The sequence below is a fragment of the Dipodomys ordii genome, unplaced genomic scaffold (genome assembly GCF_000151885.1).
Source record: "Dipodomys ordii isolate 6190 unplaced genomic scaffold, Dord_2.0 Scaffold120, whole genome shotgun sequence".
NCBI lineage: Eukaryota > Metazoa > Chordata > Mammalia > Rodentia > Heteromyidae > Dipodomys > Dipodomys ordii.
This window is the reverse complement of record NW_012267336.1, coordinates 3,164,852-3,179,932: the sequence shown is the minus strand read 5'-3', so window position 1 is coordinate 3,179,932 and position 15,081 is coordinate 3,164,852. Positions and strand designations below refer to the sequence as shown.

Below are 15,081 nucleotides of genomic sequence, written 5' to 3'. Positions count from 1 at the left end.
TTGGTCATGGGGCTTAAACTCAGGGCCTGGGAGCTGTCCCTCAGCTCTTTCTGCACAAGGCTAGTGCTCTACCACTTTGAGCCACAGCGCCACTTTCGGTTTTCTGGTGGTTCATTGGAGATAAAGAGTCTCACAAACTTTCCTGCCTGGGCTGGTTTTGAACTGTGATTCTCAGATCTCAGCCTCCTGAGTAGTTAGGATCAACGGCGTGAGCCACCGGTGCCCGCTCGTCTCTATCTTTTGTGTTTGGGGGGAGGGGCTTGAATTGTGTGTGTGTGTGAGAGAGAGAGAGAGAGAGAGAGAGAGAGAGAGTCCCCTAGGGTTTTAACTCAGAGCTTAAGCACTATCCCTTAGCTTTTTTGCCCAAGGATAGCACTCTACTACTTGAGGCACAGTTCTACTTATTGGCACTGGTTATTGGAGATAAGAGTCTCATGGATTTTCCTGCCCAGGTTGGCTTTGAATCATAATCCTCAGATCTCAGCTTCCTGAGCAGCTAGGATTATAGGCATGAGCCACCTGCACCCAGTTTCTTTTTCTTTTTAATCTCAGCCTGAAGGTGACTCTGTGAATGACACCAGCAGCTGCTGTGGCTCCTCCCTCGGCCCAGGAGTCAGGCTCCAGCCCAGCCCAGGGCTGCCAACTTCCTGATGGTACCCACGGCTGCTGGGCACAAGCACTGCTCTTCCCACCATGTCCTTGCTGATCTCAAAGATTTGCAGCAACACTAGGAAGGAGGTTCCAATATGACCTCTGACTTACAGACGATGAACCCCCAGCCCAGAGAGGCTTACCATCATATCCAAGCCCACACAGCTGGATGCTAGAGCCAGGATTTGAACCCTGGCTGTCTGACGCCAAAGCCCACTTGCTTCTCACCAAGCTATTCTACCAGGGCTCCTTCACGCTTGGGGGTGCACCCCACCCAGCTCTGCGACACTGAGAAGTCTCGTGGAGCATACTCCCCACTTAATATTTAGCTGAAGGCTTGGTACTTGCCGTCACTTGCCGCATGTATCCAATGCCACCAAGAAAAACTGCATCTCTTTGCCAAAAGCGAAATCAAAATGACTGAGAAGTTGTCAGCTAGTTCCTCCTTGAGACACTCCAAAGCCTGCGCTCAGGCCAGGATGGGGCCCTTGTCAGGTGCACGCAGAAGCACAGCTGGAGGGGCTGCCATCTCTGTGAAGGACTGAGACCCCAGCTGGCTGGCAGGCGCAGGCGCACACAGCTCTTAGTTCCGTGCTGAGCTGAGTGACCCTCGACCCTTCCCACGCTGACAAGAGGCTCCAGTGACCCTGGATGTGGCCAGGGTGTGACTGGATGGGCACTCCCTCCCTGGGGAGCTGGGGACAGCAGCAGGCTCCCCACAGGACTCACACGGGAACTCGGGGCTGGGGAGCCAACACCTGCCTTGCTATGCTAGAACAGGGGGAGTGGGTATGCTGAACAATCTGGCATCTTCCTCCGGCAGGCCTGGCTTGCAGGCCAAGCCAGGAGCCCTGTCCCCTCCCACACAGCTAGAGAGGAGACCCACGGCAGTCTCCTTGGGACAGGCTGGGCTTGTCTTATGCACATGAGGGGATCTGGAAGGATCTGGAAGGATCTCAGAAGGTGATCACACAGCTCAAATTCCTCCCAGACAGGAAGCCTGGGAGGGCCACAGGGGGGAGCTGGCCTCCTGTCCACCAACCCCCCCCCACCTTCCCAGCCAGATGTCACCCCTGTGGGCCCAGGTCTCCGCCTCCCAATCCTGTCATGTCCTCCAGGGCCCCGGCTGCCTGAGGGACCTGTCCCCCACATCTCCAGATGACTCCCCCTCCCAGCTCTGCCCATCCTTCCTCCACACCACCCTGCCTGCTCCTGGACAGCTCATCCCGGATCCACTGCTCATCCCGGATCCACTGCGGCCCTTCAGCTTGTCCCTGCCTCAGATTTCTCATCTGAAAGGTGGAAACACTGCGCCCTCCTAATGCTACTAAGCGGGTTAACATGACTGACACAGAGCAAGTGCTGAGTGGTTTGGTTTTGTTTTGGTTGTGGACCTGAACTCTGGGCCTGGGCACTGCCCCTCAGCTCAGGCGAGTGCTCTACCACTTGAGCCACAGTGCCACTTCTGGCTTTTTCTGCTTATGTGGTGCTGAGGAATCAAACCCAGGACTTCATGCATGCAAGGCAAGCGCTCTACCACTGAGCCGCCTTCCCAGCCCAGCTCTGAGTAGTTTACGATCACAAGCAACAGGACATGCTCTGAGAAGCGCATCATCCCAGGATTTCACTGTGTGTCCATCCATCCAGCGTGTGCACACACCCAGCACACACTGGGACCACGAGGTACAGCTGCTGTGGGCAGGGCCCAATCTGTCCTGTGATATCAGGTGACCCACAATTCTTGTCATGTGTACAGATAACTGCCCAGCAGGTAGGGTCCTCCCTACACCGGCCTGGCTGCTGCCCTCCTACCCCTCGCCGCCCCCGCAGTCTCATGCCCCCCCCGGCTCCGCAATTGTCCATCTGTCTCCCCAATTGGTCAGCGGCCACTCCTAGCAGGGGGCACTGGCTGCCAGCAGCCCCGTAGGTTTCCCTGAGGTCCCTGAAGTCAAGGCATGGGGAGGGTGGCAGGCCATCAGGGAGCACAGGGCCATCTTTCCAGAACAAGGGGTACAGAGCAGGGCACAAGAAGTCACCAGGAGAGGGAAGGGGAGCTGGGGGCGGGGCCTGGCGCACATCATCTCTACCTGTTTTCTCGTCCGTGTCTTCCCCGTCCTCAATTTGATATAGCGTGCAATCAGCTCATTTCGACCTAGACGGGGAGAGGGGAAAAGTGAGGCGTGGGTACAGGGCGGGGCTGCAGGCTGGGATCCGCCCCCCCCCCACTCTCTGCTAGTCTTTACCCTGTATCTACCAAGCTCTACAAGTAGGCCCCAAAGCCTGGGCCTCATCCCCAGTGCACCCCTACCACCGCCAGGGGACAGGGTGCACCTCACAGGCTTCCTACACGTCCATGAGAGTAGAATGGGGCCAGGGGCTCGGGACCCTTCAGCAGAGGCTGAGGCACCCCCGTGTGCAGGGGCTCTGCCCTCGAGGGTGGCACGCATCCCCATGCACGTGTGTGCAAGGCCCGCTCCATCCTGGTCCCACTCCCTTCCCCTGGCTGGCGAAGGAAGACAGAAGGACCAGACAGGAGGGAGGCGCTGCAGCGCGGTCTCCTCCGTGGACAGCCTGCGTCAAGATGCGTCCCGAGCCTGTGGCCCTGTCCCTCTGCTGGACACCCCATGTCACCCTGAAAAAGTGAGCCTGTGGGTGGGGCCTTGCGCAGCTACACGACCCTCTGGGCCCTGAAAGGGGGGGGGTACCTGACCCATGGCCAGGGCCCCTCAACCCCAAACTCAAGCTCCCTGCCCCTTGGCCTCCGCAGAACAGCCACATTCCCCAAATTCCTCTCCCATGACAGAAGAGGCCCTGCCCCGCCCGGCCCCTCCCTTCACCCATCTAAAATTACCCTGTGGGTCACCCTCACCCCTAACCTGGAACAGCAGCAGGGGAGGCAGGCACCCCAGAACCTCAACCTGTCCTGGGAACGGGGCTTGGGGAAAGCCAGATGTGGCCCAGGGCGGGGCGGAGGGCCAGGTGACCGGGCGCTGGAGGGAAGGCGGGCTTTCCCCAGCCCCGGGCCTGGGGAGGAGCAGGGGAGCCGGAGGGGAGCCAGGCCCAGGGCTGAGGAGCCTACAGATGCCGCTGCTCCCGGAAGGGAGTGAGAGGGCCCCGCAAGGCCTCACGACAGTGGACAGGTCCCCGCACCCCACTTCTCTTGTCCCTGTCACACGGTGTCGCCCCAGGCCGTCTCCCCAGGCACCCTCCTGCCACTCTGCTGGGGCCGGAACCCTGTCCAGGCCTGGCCTAGAGCAGACTGGAATGACCCAGTTTCTTGGGCCCACTGAGTCACCCCGAAACCTCCAGGCCAAGAAGGAGGCGAGGCTGAGCAAGGGCAGGCGGTGAGTGTGGGCTGCGGCCGCCTGTTTGTGAGGAGCAGCTGGAGGAGGCCCCAGACGCAGGCCCAGGCTTGCCCCACATGGGCGGCCAGGACTTCCCAGACCGGTTGGGTGAGGGGGCAGAGAGCAGGGGAGGCCGGGCGGGCGCTGGCCGCCCAGTGTCCCGGCCTGCTGCTGCTGCTGCTGCTCCGAGCACGTACCGTACATCTTGCCCTCGTCCGACAGGATGATCTTGCGCCGGCCGCAGGGCGGGTAGATGGCCAGGGCCTCCTGGAAGCTCTGCTCGATGTCCGGGCTCCAGACGCCCTCCGCATCGTTGTCCAACCCCTTGTCCAGGCCCTCGGGCCCATCTTCCCGGGCCTCCCCGGGGCTGCTGCTGGTGGTCCAGCTGTTGGACGCTATTGTGCTGGTTGCTCTGGGCTCTGGGCCTGAGCCCACTGGGCAGCCGGAGCCTGGGGGACAGCACAGAGGGTCAGGCCAGGGCCTTGTGGACCACAGTCGACTCCACTCCTGCCACCACCTCCTCCCCAGTGGGGGGGAACAGAGCTCCAGCAGGATGGAGACAGTGAATGCTGTGTGACCTTGGGTGCATTACTATACCTTTCTGAACCTGGGATCTGGGAAGTGAGAATGGGGTTTCTTAGGGGTTAAATTACAAAGCACCAGCCACCTCTGTGCAGGCAAGAAGCAGGACTGGGGGTGAACAGAGACTACAGGGATGTGGCCCTGCACTGGTGGAGCACTTCCCATGTGTTGGCAGGAAAGAAGGCAAGCAGTGACACCCATCAGTTTTCAGATGGGGGAAACTGAGGCTTACAGGCCAACATGGCTGCCAGGGGTGTCATGCTAAGAAAGAGCCTACAGGGCGAGCCCAGTGTTTTTGTAGCTTTCTGGGTGGGTGTGGGGCCGGGGGGGGGGGAGGCCATAGAGGTCAAATCTTTGCCAGGGACCCCATCCCTCATTCTTTTTCATTTTTTACTGTGCCAGTCCCAGAGCTTTTGTGCTCAAGGCTAGAGCTCTACCTCTCTACTTCCAGCTTCTTTGGTGGTGAATTGGAGATAAATTTCCTGCTCAGGCTGTTTTTTTTTTGTTGTTGTTTGTTTGTCTATTTGTTTGGTCATGGGGCTTGAACTCTGGGCCTGGGCACTGTCCCTCAGCTCTTCAGCTCAGGGCTCTACCACTTGAGCCTCAAACCACTTCCAGTTTTCTGGTGATTATTTGGAGATAAGAGTCTCACAGCACCGGGGCGCTAGTGGCTCACGCCTATAATCCTAGCTACTTAGGAGGCTGAGATCTGAGGATCATAGTTCAAAGCCAGCCCAGGCTGGAAACTCCGTGAGACTCTTTTTGTTGTTGGTGGTGGTGGTGGTTATGGGGCTTGAACTCTGGGCTTGGGCGCTGTCCCTGAACTCTTCAGCTCAAGGCGAATGCTCTACTGCTTGAGCCACAGAGCCACTTCTGGTTTTCTAGTGGTTTATTGGAGATAAGAGTCTCTCAGACTTTCCTGCCCTGGCTAGCTTTGAACCGCGATCCTCAGATCTAAGCCCCTGAGACTCTTATCTCCAATAAACCACTAGAAAACCGGAAGTGGCAGGCACTGTGGCTCAAGCAGTAGAGTGCTAGCCTTGAGCTGAAGAGCTGAGGGACAGCGCCCAAACCCAGAGTTCAAGCCCCACGACCGACCAAAAAAAAAGTCTCACAGACTTTCCTGCCTGGGCTGCCTTTGAACTGTGAGCGTCAGATCTCAGCCTCCTGAACAGCTAGATGTAAGCCATGAGCCAGCGTCTGTCTTTCTCTTTATTGTTTGATTTTTTTTTAATTTTTTGCCAGTTATGGGGCTTGAACTCAGGGCCTGGGCACTGTCCCTGAGCTTCTTTTGCTCAAGACTAGCACTCTACCACCTAAGCTACAGGACCACTTCTGGCTTTTTCTGTTTATGTGGTACTGAGGAATCAAAGCCAGGGCTTCATGCATGCTAGGCAAGCACTCTACCACTAAGCCACATTCCCAGCCCTTTCTTTTTTTTAAATTGTGCCAGTATTGAAGCTTAAATTTGAGGCCTGTGTGCTGTCTCTTAGCTTTTCATGCACTGAAAGCTGCCAATCACAGGGTTTGAATTTAAAAAATCTCACACTTTTTGTATTCATAGCTGGTGCTCTACCATTTGAGCCAGGCCTCCAGTTCTGACACTTTGCTGATTCATGGAGGATAAGTCTCTCAGACTTTTTGGCCCGGGCTGACTGTGAACGGTCATCCTCTGATCTCAGCCTGTTGAGTAGCTGGGATTACAGGCAGAACCACCAGTACTCAGCTTCCCATCCTTCATTCTCACATCAGCATCAGCACAGGTCTGCCAAGGATTGGTGTGGATGAGGGCAGCTCCTGACACAGGAAGGGGTGGCTTCACCTTCCTTAAAGCCATAACCCTTATCACCCCTGCACCCAAGAAACTGAGGTAGGCGAACTGCCAGGTCCAGGCCAGCTACATAGTGAGACCTTGTCTTAGAAAAACAAGGGCTGTACTGGAGGCGTGGCTCAGTGGGTGGAGCACCAGCCTCCCAAGCACAAGATCCAGGGCTTCATCCCAGTAAGCAAAGGGCTGGGCAGGTGCTCAGTGGTAGAGCGCTTGCCTTGCATGCATGAGGCCCTGGGTTTGATTCCTCAGCACCACATACACACAAAAAGCGTTAGCCTTGAGCTGAAGAGCTGAGGGACAGCGCCCAGGCCCAGAGTTCAGGCCCCACGACCAGACCCAAAAAGAAAAAAAGAAAAAAAAGAATCCCATGGAGGAGCTCAAACTCAGGGATGAGGCAGGGGCAATTCTGGTGGCATGACCAGCGGGAGTCACACTGGCTGGAGGAGCAGCTGAGAGGGTGGCCTTGCTCCGCCCCACTGCTCCTCAGCCACTTCCTGTTCCCGCACCTCGGTGGCCCCAGAGCAGCCCATAAACCACCCACAGCCTCCCTGGCCGGGCCGGGCCACATGGCAGAAGGGCCAGGCCTCTGCACACAGGCTGCTGAGCTCCGGCTGAGTGTATTAATCCAGCCCGCACTCAGCCAGTCCCCACCGCACACAGTCCAAGACCCCCTCACCCACGCGATGCCCCCTCACCCACATGACCCTTGGACCTTTGAGCCAGTTCCAGGGCTCCACGGCAGGGCCAGGGTGGAGAGATGGGGACCTGTGAGGAGCCCAGGGAGGGGAGCATGAACTCCGGGTCCTCCCAGATGGGGAGAGTGGCTTCTTCTTACGGAGTGGGGTGTTTGCTTAGGAGGGGTGTGGGGTCACTGGTGGCTGGGCGGCAGGGAAGGCATGGGGTGGTGGAGCACACATCCAGTTTATTCATTTACTTGTTTGTTTAGAGGTGTGGTCTCATGTATCCCAGGCTTACCTAGAACTTGGATCCTCCTGCCTCAGTCTCCCCAGTGCACCATCACACCTATCTCCTAGACTTGGTATTACCACTAACAGCCACTGCCCCACGTCAGGCAGGCTCAGTTCTGGGGCTTTACACACACTGGCTCGCCCATCCTTACAATAACCCTGTTTGGGGGGGGGGGGGGGGCGGGGCGGCACTACTATGGATCCTACTTCACAGATGAGAAAACTGAAGAACAGAGATTTGACAACTTATCCAAAGACACACAACAAGTAAGAGCAAGAGCTGGGGTTCTGAACCCGGAACCCCAGCACGGGGACAGGCAAGGGAGGCCTAGCTCTCCACCACACTGCCCTCCGATTGCACAGTGGAGGTCCAGGCAGAGGGCGCCCTGCCCCGCCGCTCATACGTCTCGCCGTTTCAAGGTACCCACTCTACTGTCCAGTCCTGTGAGGTCACAAAGACACAATTAAGATTCTCCTGACAGGCTGGGAAGGTGGCTCAGTGATAGAGCGCTTGCCTTGCATGCATGAGTCCCTGGGTCCGATTCCTCAGCACCACATAAGCAGAAAAAGCCGGAAGTGGTGCTGTGGATCAAGTGGTAGAGCGCTAGGCTTGAGCTGAAGAGCTGAGGGACAACGCCCAGGCCCAGAGTTCAGGCCCCACGACCAACAACAACAACAACAAAGATTCTCCTGATGACCCTGAATAGGACAAGCAGGATAGGTCATCAACCTATATTTCAGTCCCCTGCCCCCTTAAGGCAAATATTTGGGGGGAGGGGGCATGCTATTGGCAGGGGTGAGACCCTCCAGTGACAGATGGAAGTAGTTGGGGGGCTGGCCACCCCCTGGCTTTCAGCTTGGCACTGCCAGTGGGCTGTGGGAGGAGCAGAGTGGCTGGGACCCCTCCCAACAGAGTGTCAGCTTCCCCCCCTCGCCCCCCCGCTGAGGCCTGTCTCCCTGGGAGCAGCAGGAGCCTGGCCCATGGGGGGCCCTGGCAGCCCCAGACTTCTGAAGCAACTTGCCTGCCTCCCCCAAGTCTCTGGCAGCCTCCCCTCATCCAGGCCGTGCCCCCCTTCTGGTGATGTCAGCCCTGCCCCGCCCCCTGCGGGAGCATGTGGCCAAATATGGCGAACAGAGCAGCCCAGAGCTGGGAGACTGGGGGGCGGGGCGGCCCCTGGCTGAGAGTTGGGCAGCTGGGGGGTGGGGGGGATGACAACGGACTTGTCAAGGAGAGAATTAGGGATCCCCATCCCTCCACTGGCAGTAGGCACTTGCAGGACTGACCTAGCTCTAGGAAACCCCTGGGGGGAGGCCCACACCGGGCGGGCAGGTGGCACTCCAGGTACAGCCCAGAACAGCAGCGCATGCATGCCCCACCTGTACGCCAAGCAGGCCAGGAGTCAGGGCCTATCTGCCCCACAACAAGCTGAGCTGACCGTCCAGGGTGGCTGCGTGACAGCCCCTGCCCTGGGACCTGGTGGCAGAGGAAGCTTGGGGCTCCTGAGATTTACAGGAGCGGATGGGGCAGAAGGGTGCGAGGTGTTGGGGCTGGGAAGGTGGCTCAGTGGTAGAGCGCTTGCCTTGCATGCCTGAGGCCCTGGGTTTGATTCCTCAGCACCACATAAGCAAAAAGAAAAAAGCCGGAAGTGGCGCTGTGGCTCAAGTGGTAGAGCGCTAGCCTTGAGCTGAAGAGCTGAGGGACAGCGCCCAGGCCCAGAGTTCAGGCCCACGACCGGACCAAAAAAAAAAAAAACAAAACGAGAAGGGTGCGAGGTGTGGCAGCCCCCCACCCCACTCCAGTGCAAGTCTCGACCTTATGGGCTGTGCTGCCAGGAGAAGGCAGGAGCTGAGCCTGAGCAGACAGGAAGGGAAGAAGGCAGAAAGATGGAGATAAGCCCTGACAGTCCAGAGGGTGCCAAGGATGGGAGAGCAATCCAGAAGGAGTCAGACACAAAACCTGGAGAGTGACCCATCGAGGGAGAGCCAGAGGAGACAAGGAGTGCTGGACGGACAGACAGAGACACAGATGATGGCGAGGGCAGACAGAGGGGAGAAAAAAAGAGAGGAATCTAGCAAAGAACAGAGACATAAACGCACAGCTTCGGAGGTGAGGGGGACAGAAGGAGAAAGGTCAATGACCTCAGGTGCCAGACAGTGGGGAGTGGGAGGGGGTGGGAAAGGGGAGGGGGAGGAGACAGAGACAAGGGCAGACGGGAGGGGGGAGGGCATGACGGGGACCAGGGGGCTGGGCTCACCCCTTCCCCTCCAGGCAGACCAATGCCCCCTCCCCTGCACAGAGCCCTGCTAGCCCTGCCCGCAGGCTGCAGCTGTGCAGGTGGGCTTGCTGGCACATCCGCTTCCCCTTTCCCAGGCCCTCAACCCTCTAGGTGAACAGGCGATGGGCAGGAGCGGGGAAGGGGGCTAGGAGGCTGGGTGAGCAGGCTCTGGAGCCCTGGGGGAGATAAGGGGCACCTTGCTGCCCACTCCCCACCCTGGGGCCGGACCTGCTGGAAGAACTGGCTGGACAGCTTCAGGGATAGAGGCCAGAGTTGGGGCTGCGGCAGAGACCAGGCCCAGGCGGCTCCAGACCACCAGCCTGGAGCTCCTTTGAAGAAGGAGACCAGGCCCGACAGCCCGGCCGGGGCTTGTCTTCCTCCAGAGCTGCTGCCTCGTGGGGGCACGGCTGAGCCAGGCCTCGCTGGGCCAAGCAGGCCTCAGCTTTCCAGGGATCTTGGCCTCCAAGGCCTCCCCCTGCCTGCCCTAAGACCCCGGGGCTGGCTGCGCAGCGGGTAAGCCTGGAGTGGGCAGCTGAGAAGTGCCAGCAGCTCCCACCCCCTTGCCTGCTTCTCTCCACCCTACCCCCACGGTGGCCAGCTGGTCTCCAGCTGCCAGCGGCTCCCACCCTACAAGTGGCCACGCTCGGGTTGGGACCAGACTGGGCCGTGGAAGCGGGTATGGGTGGTATCTGCCTCCCCCATCTCCAGTTGGAGGACCCCAGAGGAACTTGCCAAGATGCCACACCCTGCCAAGCCGGGGAGGGAGGACCCTCTTCCCTGCAGAGGGTTGGGGGCTGGAGTCTTACAGGCGGAAGTAATCTGCAGAGCCCACTGGGAGGTGCGATCTCCTCCTCTTGCCCTCCCCCCATACCCCATCCCTCTCTCGCTCTCCTTATTAATGTGCTTCCAATTTGGGAATCCAGACTCTCAGCCCCTCCTCATCCCCTCTTGGGCGAGCAGGGGTGGGAAAGCCCACAGGCTCCCTGGCCCAAAGCAGTGTAGGGGTGGAGCTGGAGTCCCCAAGCCCCCCCCCCTCATCCTCTCCAGGCTAGCCCTGGTGTCCTCCTCTGGTCCCATTCCCAAGGGGCAAATCCCAGGGATCCAGAGGGGGACAGGCTGGTGGGAAAGGAGGTGGGGAGACGCTGGGTTTCACAGTGGTCAATTCACATGCTGATCATCTCCACTGGCTTCCTCCGTGCCTTCCCCAGGGCCCCCATCAATCGCTGTCAGGCACACTCACCTGCACCATTCTTCTTCCTAATTATTATTACTGTACTTATTTTTTTGTCAGTCACGGGACTTGAACTCAGGACCTGGGTATTGTCCCTGAGATTCTTCATTCAAGACTAGTGCTCTCCCACTTTGAGCCATAGCACTACTTCTGGTTTTCCAGTTTTCTGCACTTTCCTGCCCCAGCTGTCTTTGAATCATGATGCCCAAATCTCAGCCTCCTGAGTAGCTATGATTACAGGCATGAGTCACTGGTACCTGGCTTTATATAATTATGATTATTATTATTTAATTGTAGTAAACTGTTAAGCCTCCTGCCTCAGCCTCAGTAGTTCTGCGCTCACAGATGCGTGTCAACATGCCCAGCTCATTCTAACTTTTTTTTTTTTGTCTTTTTTGGGTGCAGTCATGGGGCCTGAACTCTGGGCCTGGGCGCTGTCCCTCAGCTCTTCAGCTCAAGGCTAGCACTCTACCACTTGAGCCACAGCGCCACTTCCGGCTTTTTTCTTTTTGCTTATGTGGTGCTGAGGAATCGAACCCAGGGCCTCATGCATGCAAGGCAAGCGCTCTACCACTGAGCCACCTTCCCAGCCCTTCATTCTAACTTTTGTGCGTGTGCATGTGTGTGTGTGTGTGCACGAGTGTGCCAATCCTGGGGCTTGAACTCAAGACCTGAACACTAACCTTGAGCTTTTTGCTCAAGGCTAGCACTCTGCCCCAGCTCTACTTGGGGGCTTTTTTGGGTAGTTAATTGGAGTCTAAAGGAGTCTCATGGATCTGAGATCAAAGTTTAAGGTTGGCCCGGGCAAAAAAAAGTCCCCATGAGACTCTTATTTCCAATTAACCCCTCAAAAACCAGAAGTGGTGCTGTGGCTCAAGTGGTAAAGTGCTAGCATTGAACACAAAAAGGTTCGACAGCGCCCATGCCCTGCATTTAAGTCCCACAACTGACAAATAAATAAACCAAGGAGTCTGATGGACTTTCCTTCCTGGGCTGGCTTTGAACGGTGATTCTCAGATCTCAGCCTCCTGAGGAGCCGACAGGCCTGAGCCACCGGCGCCCAGCTTCATTCTAGTCATTTTTATGTGCACAACACAGTGACATTACATATTTTGCTCCTGTCCATTTTTCAGTGTCCTTTTCCTGTGTCTTCCACATCGATGCCACAAGCATTGGGGTGACAGGTCCCCACTCCCTGTCTGCCACAGACCCTGAGGATATCACCCACAGACGCTCAGATGGTGACCACCCACGGGGCTAGCCCCAGTCACACCCCACAGCTTCAACACAGGGCGGCTCACCTGAACAGGTATTCGCATCGCAGACCTCGCCGCACCCTCTCATGTCACCATCACACGGTGTCCAACGCCATCACACCAACCCAAGGCAAGGCTGTGTCACAGACTGTGTCACAACACACCGGGTACCCAGTGACGCCGAATGTCACTTATTCTGCTCCTCTTTCTCACACACACACACAAACACACACACACGCATGCATGCACGCACATACAATGGCAGCTCCCTCACATAGGCACCCAATGTCCTCCATAGATGTGTGTAGCATGACACCCCTTCCCACAAGATGCCCCCCCATCCTCACAGGCTCCTCATGGACTTCTGTTTCCAGTCACAGTGGCTCTTACCGACAACCTTCGCTTTCCTGAATGTGCATCCAGCCTGACCATGGTCACACACGCGGACTGCACCCAGACCCTCTCCCACACATCCACCCCACACAGTGTCACCCCACAAATGTCCCTTCACACTGCCTCGCTCACATCCAGGGTCACACACAGCTGCACTCGTTTCCCTCTATAACTTCCTGTCTTTCCAAGCCTGGCAGAGGCCAGGAAACAATCAGTACTGTAGGAAACGCCAGGGGCTGAGGCTGGGGGGGGGGGCATTCTCTGACCCAGGCTCCAGTGGGTGAGGACAGCGGCACCGTTCTGCGCCAGCTGCTTCTGCAGCAGCCCTCTGAGTCTGGCACACGGGGAGGGGAGGCAAGGACAAGGCCATGAAGCCAGAGCTGAGGTGATCTAATGACCCCCAACTCTAATCAGACGCCCCTGTCTTGGTCCTAGGGCTGCCCAGAGGTCCATAGGGCCCTGGATCCTCAAGGCCACCCCTCAGGCCTCTGCGATGTGGGAAGAGAGTCTGGGACCTCCCAGCTGCTCCCTAAGCAGCACCAGCCTTGGACCCTTAAGGCTCCAAGGTCCCTTCCCCACTGCCCTCACACCGCAGCCTGAAGGTGATGCTGTCCCCGCCAGTTTACACATGGAGCCCCCCAGAGAAACGTGGCCACGGGGAAGGGGGAGCCAGTGGCCTCTGAACACCCTCCTTCCTGCCCACCCCACAGGCCCCCCCACTTTAGAGGACAAGTTCCCCCCTCCACCAGTCTCCCTGGCCACATGCTGCAGGGGTGGATGAACTCAGCTGTATTCACCAAGTTTAGCTCTCCTCATGGCCTGTGACTGTCTTCTACAGCCACCTTATACCACGAGGCGGCCCCTGCGTCTCAGGGCCTCAGCAGGTTCAGGTTCTAGGAAGAGAGGAAGGGGAGGGAGGGGAGGAGGACGACTTAGGGAGGCAGAGGCTCTGGGAGACACTAGAACAAAGGTAAGGACACAGATGGTACAAGGTCCAGTTGCGACCAGACCCTTACTTCTTGAGCCCCTTTGTGGAGGGGGTCTCCTCCTGGTTTTAGTCTTCTTTCTTTCTTTTTTGTGGGTCATGGGGCCTGAACTCTGGGCCTGAGCTCTTCAGCTCAAGGTTAGTGCTCTACCACTTGAGCCACAGTGCCACTTCTGGCCTTTTCTTCTTATGTGGCACTGAGGAATGGAACCCAGGGTCTCATGTATACAAGGCAAGCACTCTACCACTGAGCCACCTTCCCAGCCCTCCCCCCCCCTTCCTGTCTCTGTTCCTTTCTTTCTTTCTTTCGTGGGTTGTTGGTCTTGAACTCTGGGCCTGGGCACTGTCCCTCAGCTCTTCAGCTCAAGGTTAGCACTCTACCACTTGAGCCACAGCGCCACTTCCGGCTTTTTCTGTTTATGTGGTGCTGAGGAATCGAACCCAGGGCCTCATGCATGCAAGGCACCTGAGCCACTTCCCAGCCCCGTATTCTTATTTCTTCCAACAAGCCCAATGTGTTGTGGTGTACAAACCTCCGAGTAAGTGATAGTGAACACCGGACTCAGACATACACACACACACTCTCTCTCTGTCTTTCTCTCAAAGATATGTCCTGCCAGCCACCGACCACTCTGCTGCCCCATTCCCAAGTGTGCTAATTAGCATTAATTATGGTCCCCTCCCTGGGGTCTAGGAAAGGGCCAAGGAGCTATGACTCCCCTGACTCCCAGACCCTCCTTGCGGGGGGGCCCCTCCAGTCACCCTGCCTGCCCTGCCAGCCTGCCCCGGGCAACACCCGTGTCCATCCCCTTCCTGCGTGGAACCCATCCCCATGGGTACTGCTGGGGGAGGGGCTCTTCCAAAGCAGCTTCTGCTGTCCCTCCTGGCCCCAGGCTGCCCCCAGCACTGGGAGGGGGGTGGGCAGAGCGTGTGGAGGGAGCGCCAGGCTGGGCAGACACGATGGGCCCCCGGCCCCTCCGAGTGCTGTCCAGGCCTCACCACCCCCATCCCCTGCGCGGGATGCAAGTCCAGGCCTGACGGCTCCTACCTCGAGAGAGGTAGATACAGGACACCACCACGGCAAAGCCCTCCCCAACGTCTCCTTCCCCCCGGGGGCCCGGGGAAAGAGTCTGAGCTTGAAATCTCGGTCCCTATCTAGGAAAGGTGTCGGCAGGTCTCAATGACACAGCCCCAGGGCCTGGCTGGACTGGAAAACAGACCCAGACCAGCGGCCCCGGCCTCCCTTCCCTTCCCAGGCAGGAGTAAAGGACGTGACAGACAATGGCGGGGACTGGGTGGGAAAGTGGGGGGTCGGGGGCGGCTAGTCATCCTTAAATGCCTTAGCAAAGCACCCGACCCAGGGCGGCCAAGGCCCCAGCTCCAGCCCGACTCAGAGCGGGAGCGCGGCGCGGGCGGCTCCGAGCCCCCACCCCCCGCAGACGGCAGGGTGGAGGACGGCCCGGCCTCCGGGGGGCGGACGCCCCGGGACACACATACACACACACACCCCGGGGCTCCGTGACACCCCCAGGTCCTCCGGCTCCGCGCGCGCACGAACGGCCGG

General features: G+C 58.3%; 1 protein-coding gene across 1 annotated transcript in view; it reads right to left on the bottom strand.

The window, feature by feature from the left end:
• Positions 1-15,081, bottom strand: part of Tead3 (TEA domain family member 3) — a gene marked incomplete at its 5' end in the record, with an annotated part of 24,562 nt that overhangs the window by 8,638 nt on the left and 843 nt on the right. The window contains 2 exons of the mRNA XM_013029591.1: positions 2,739-2,803; positions 4,193-4,444. Coding sequence (XP_012885045.1) covers positions 2,739-2,803; positions 4,193-4,444 — 317 coding nt within the window. The remainder of the gene's footprint in view (positions 1-2,738; positions 2,804-4,192; positions 4,445-15,081) is intronic.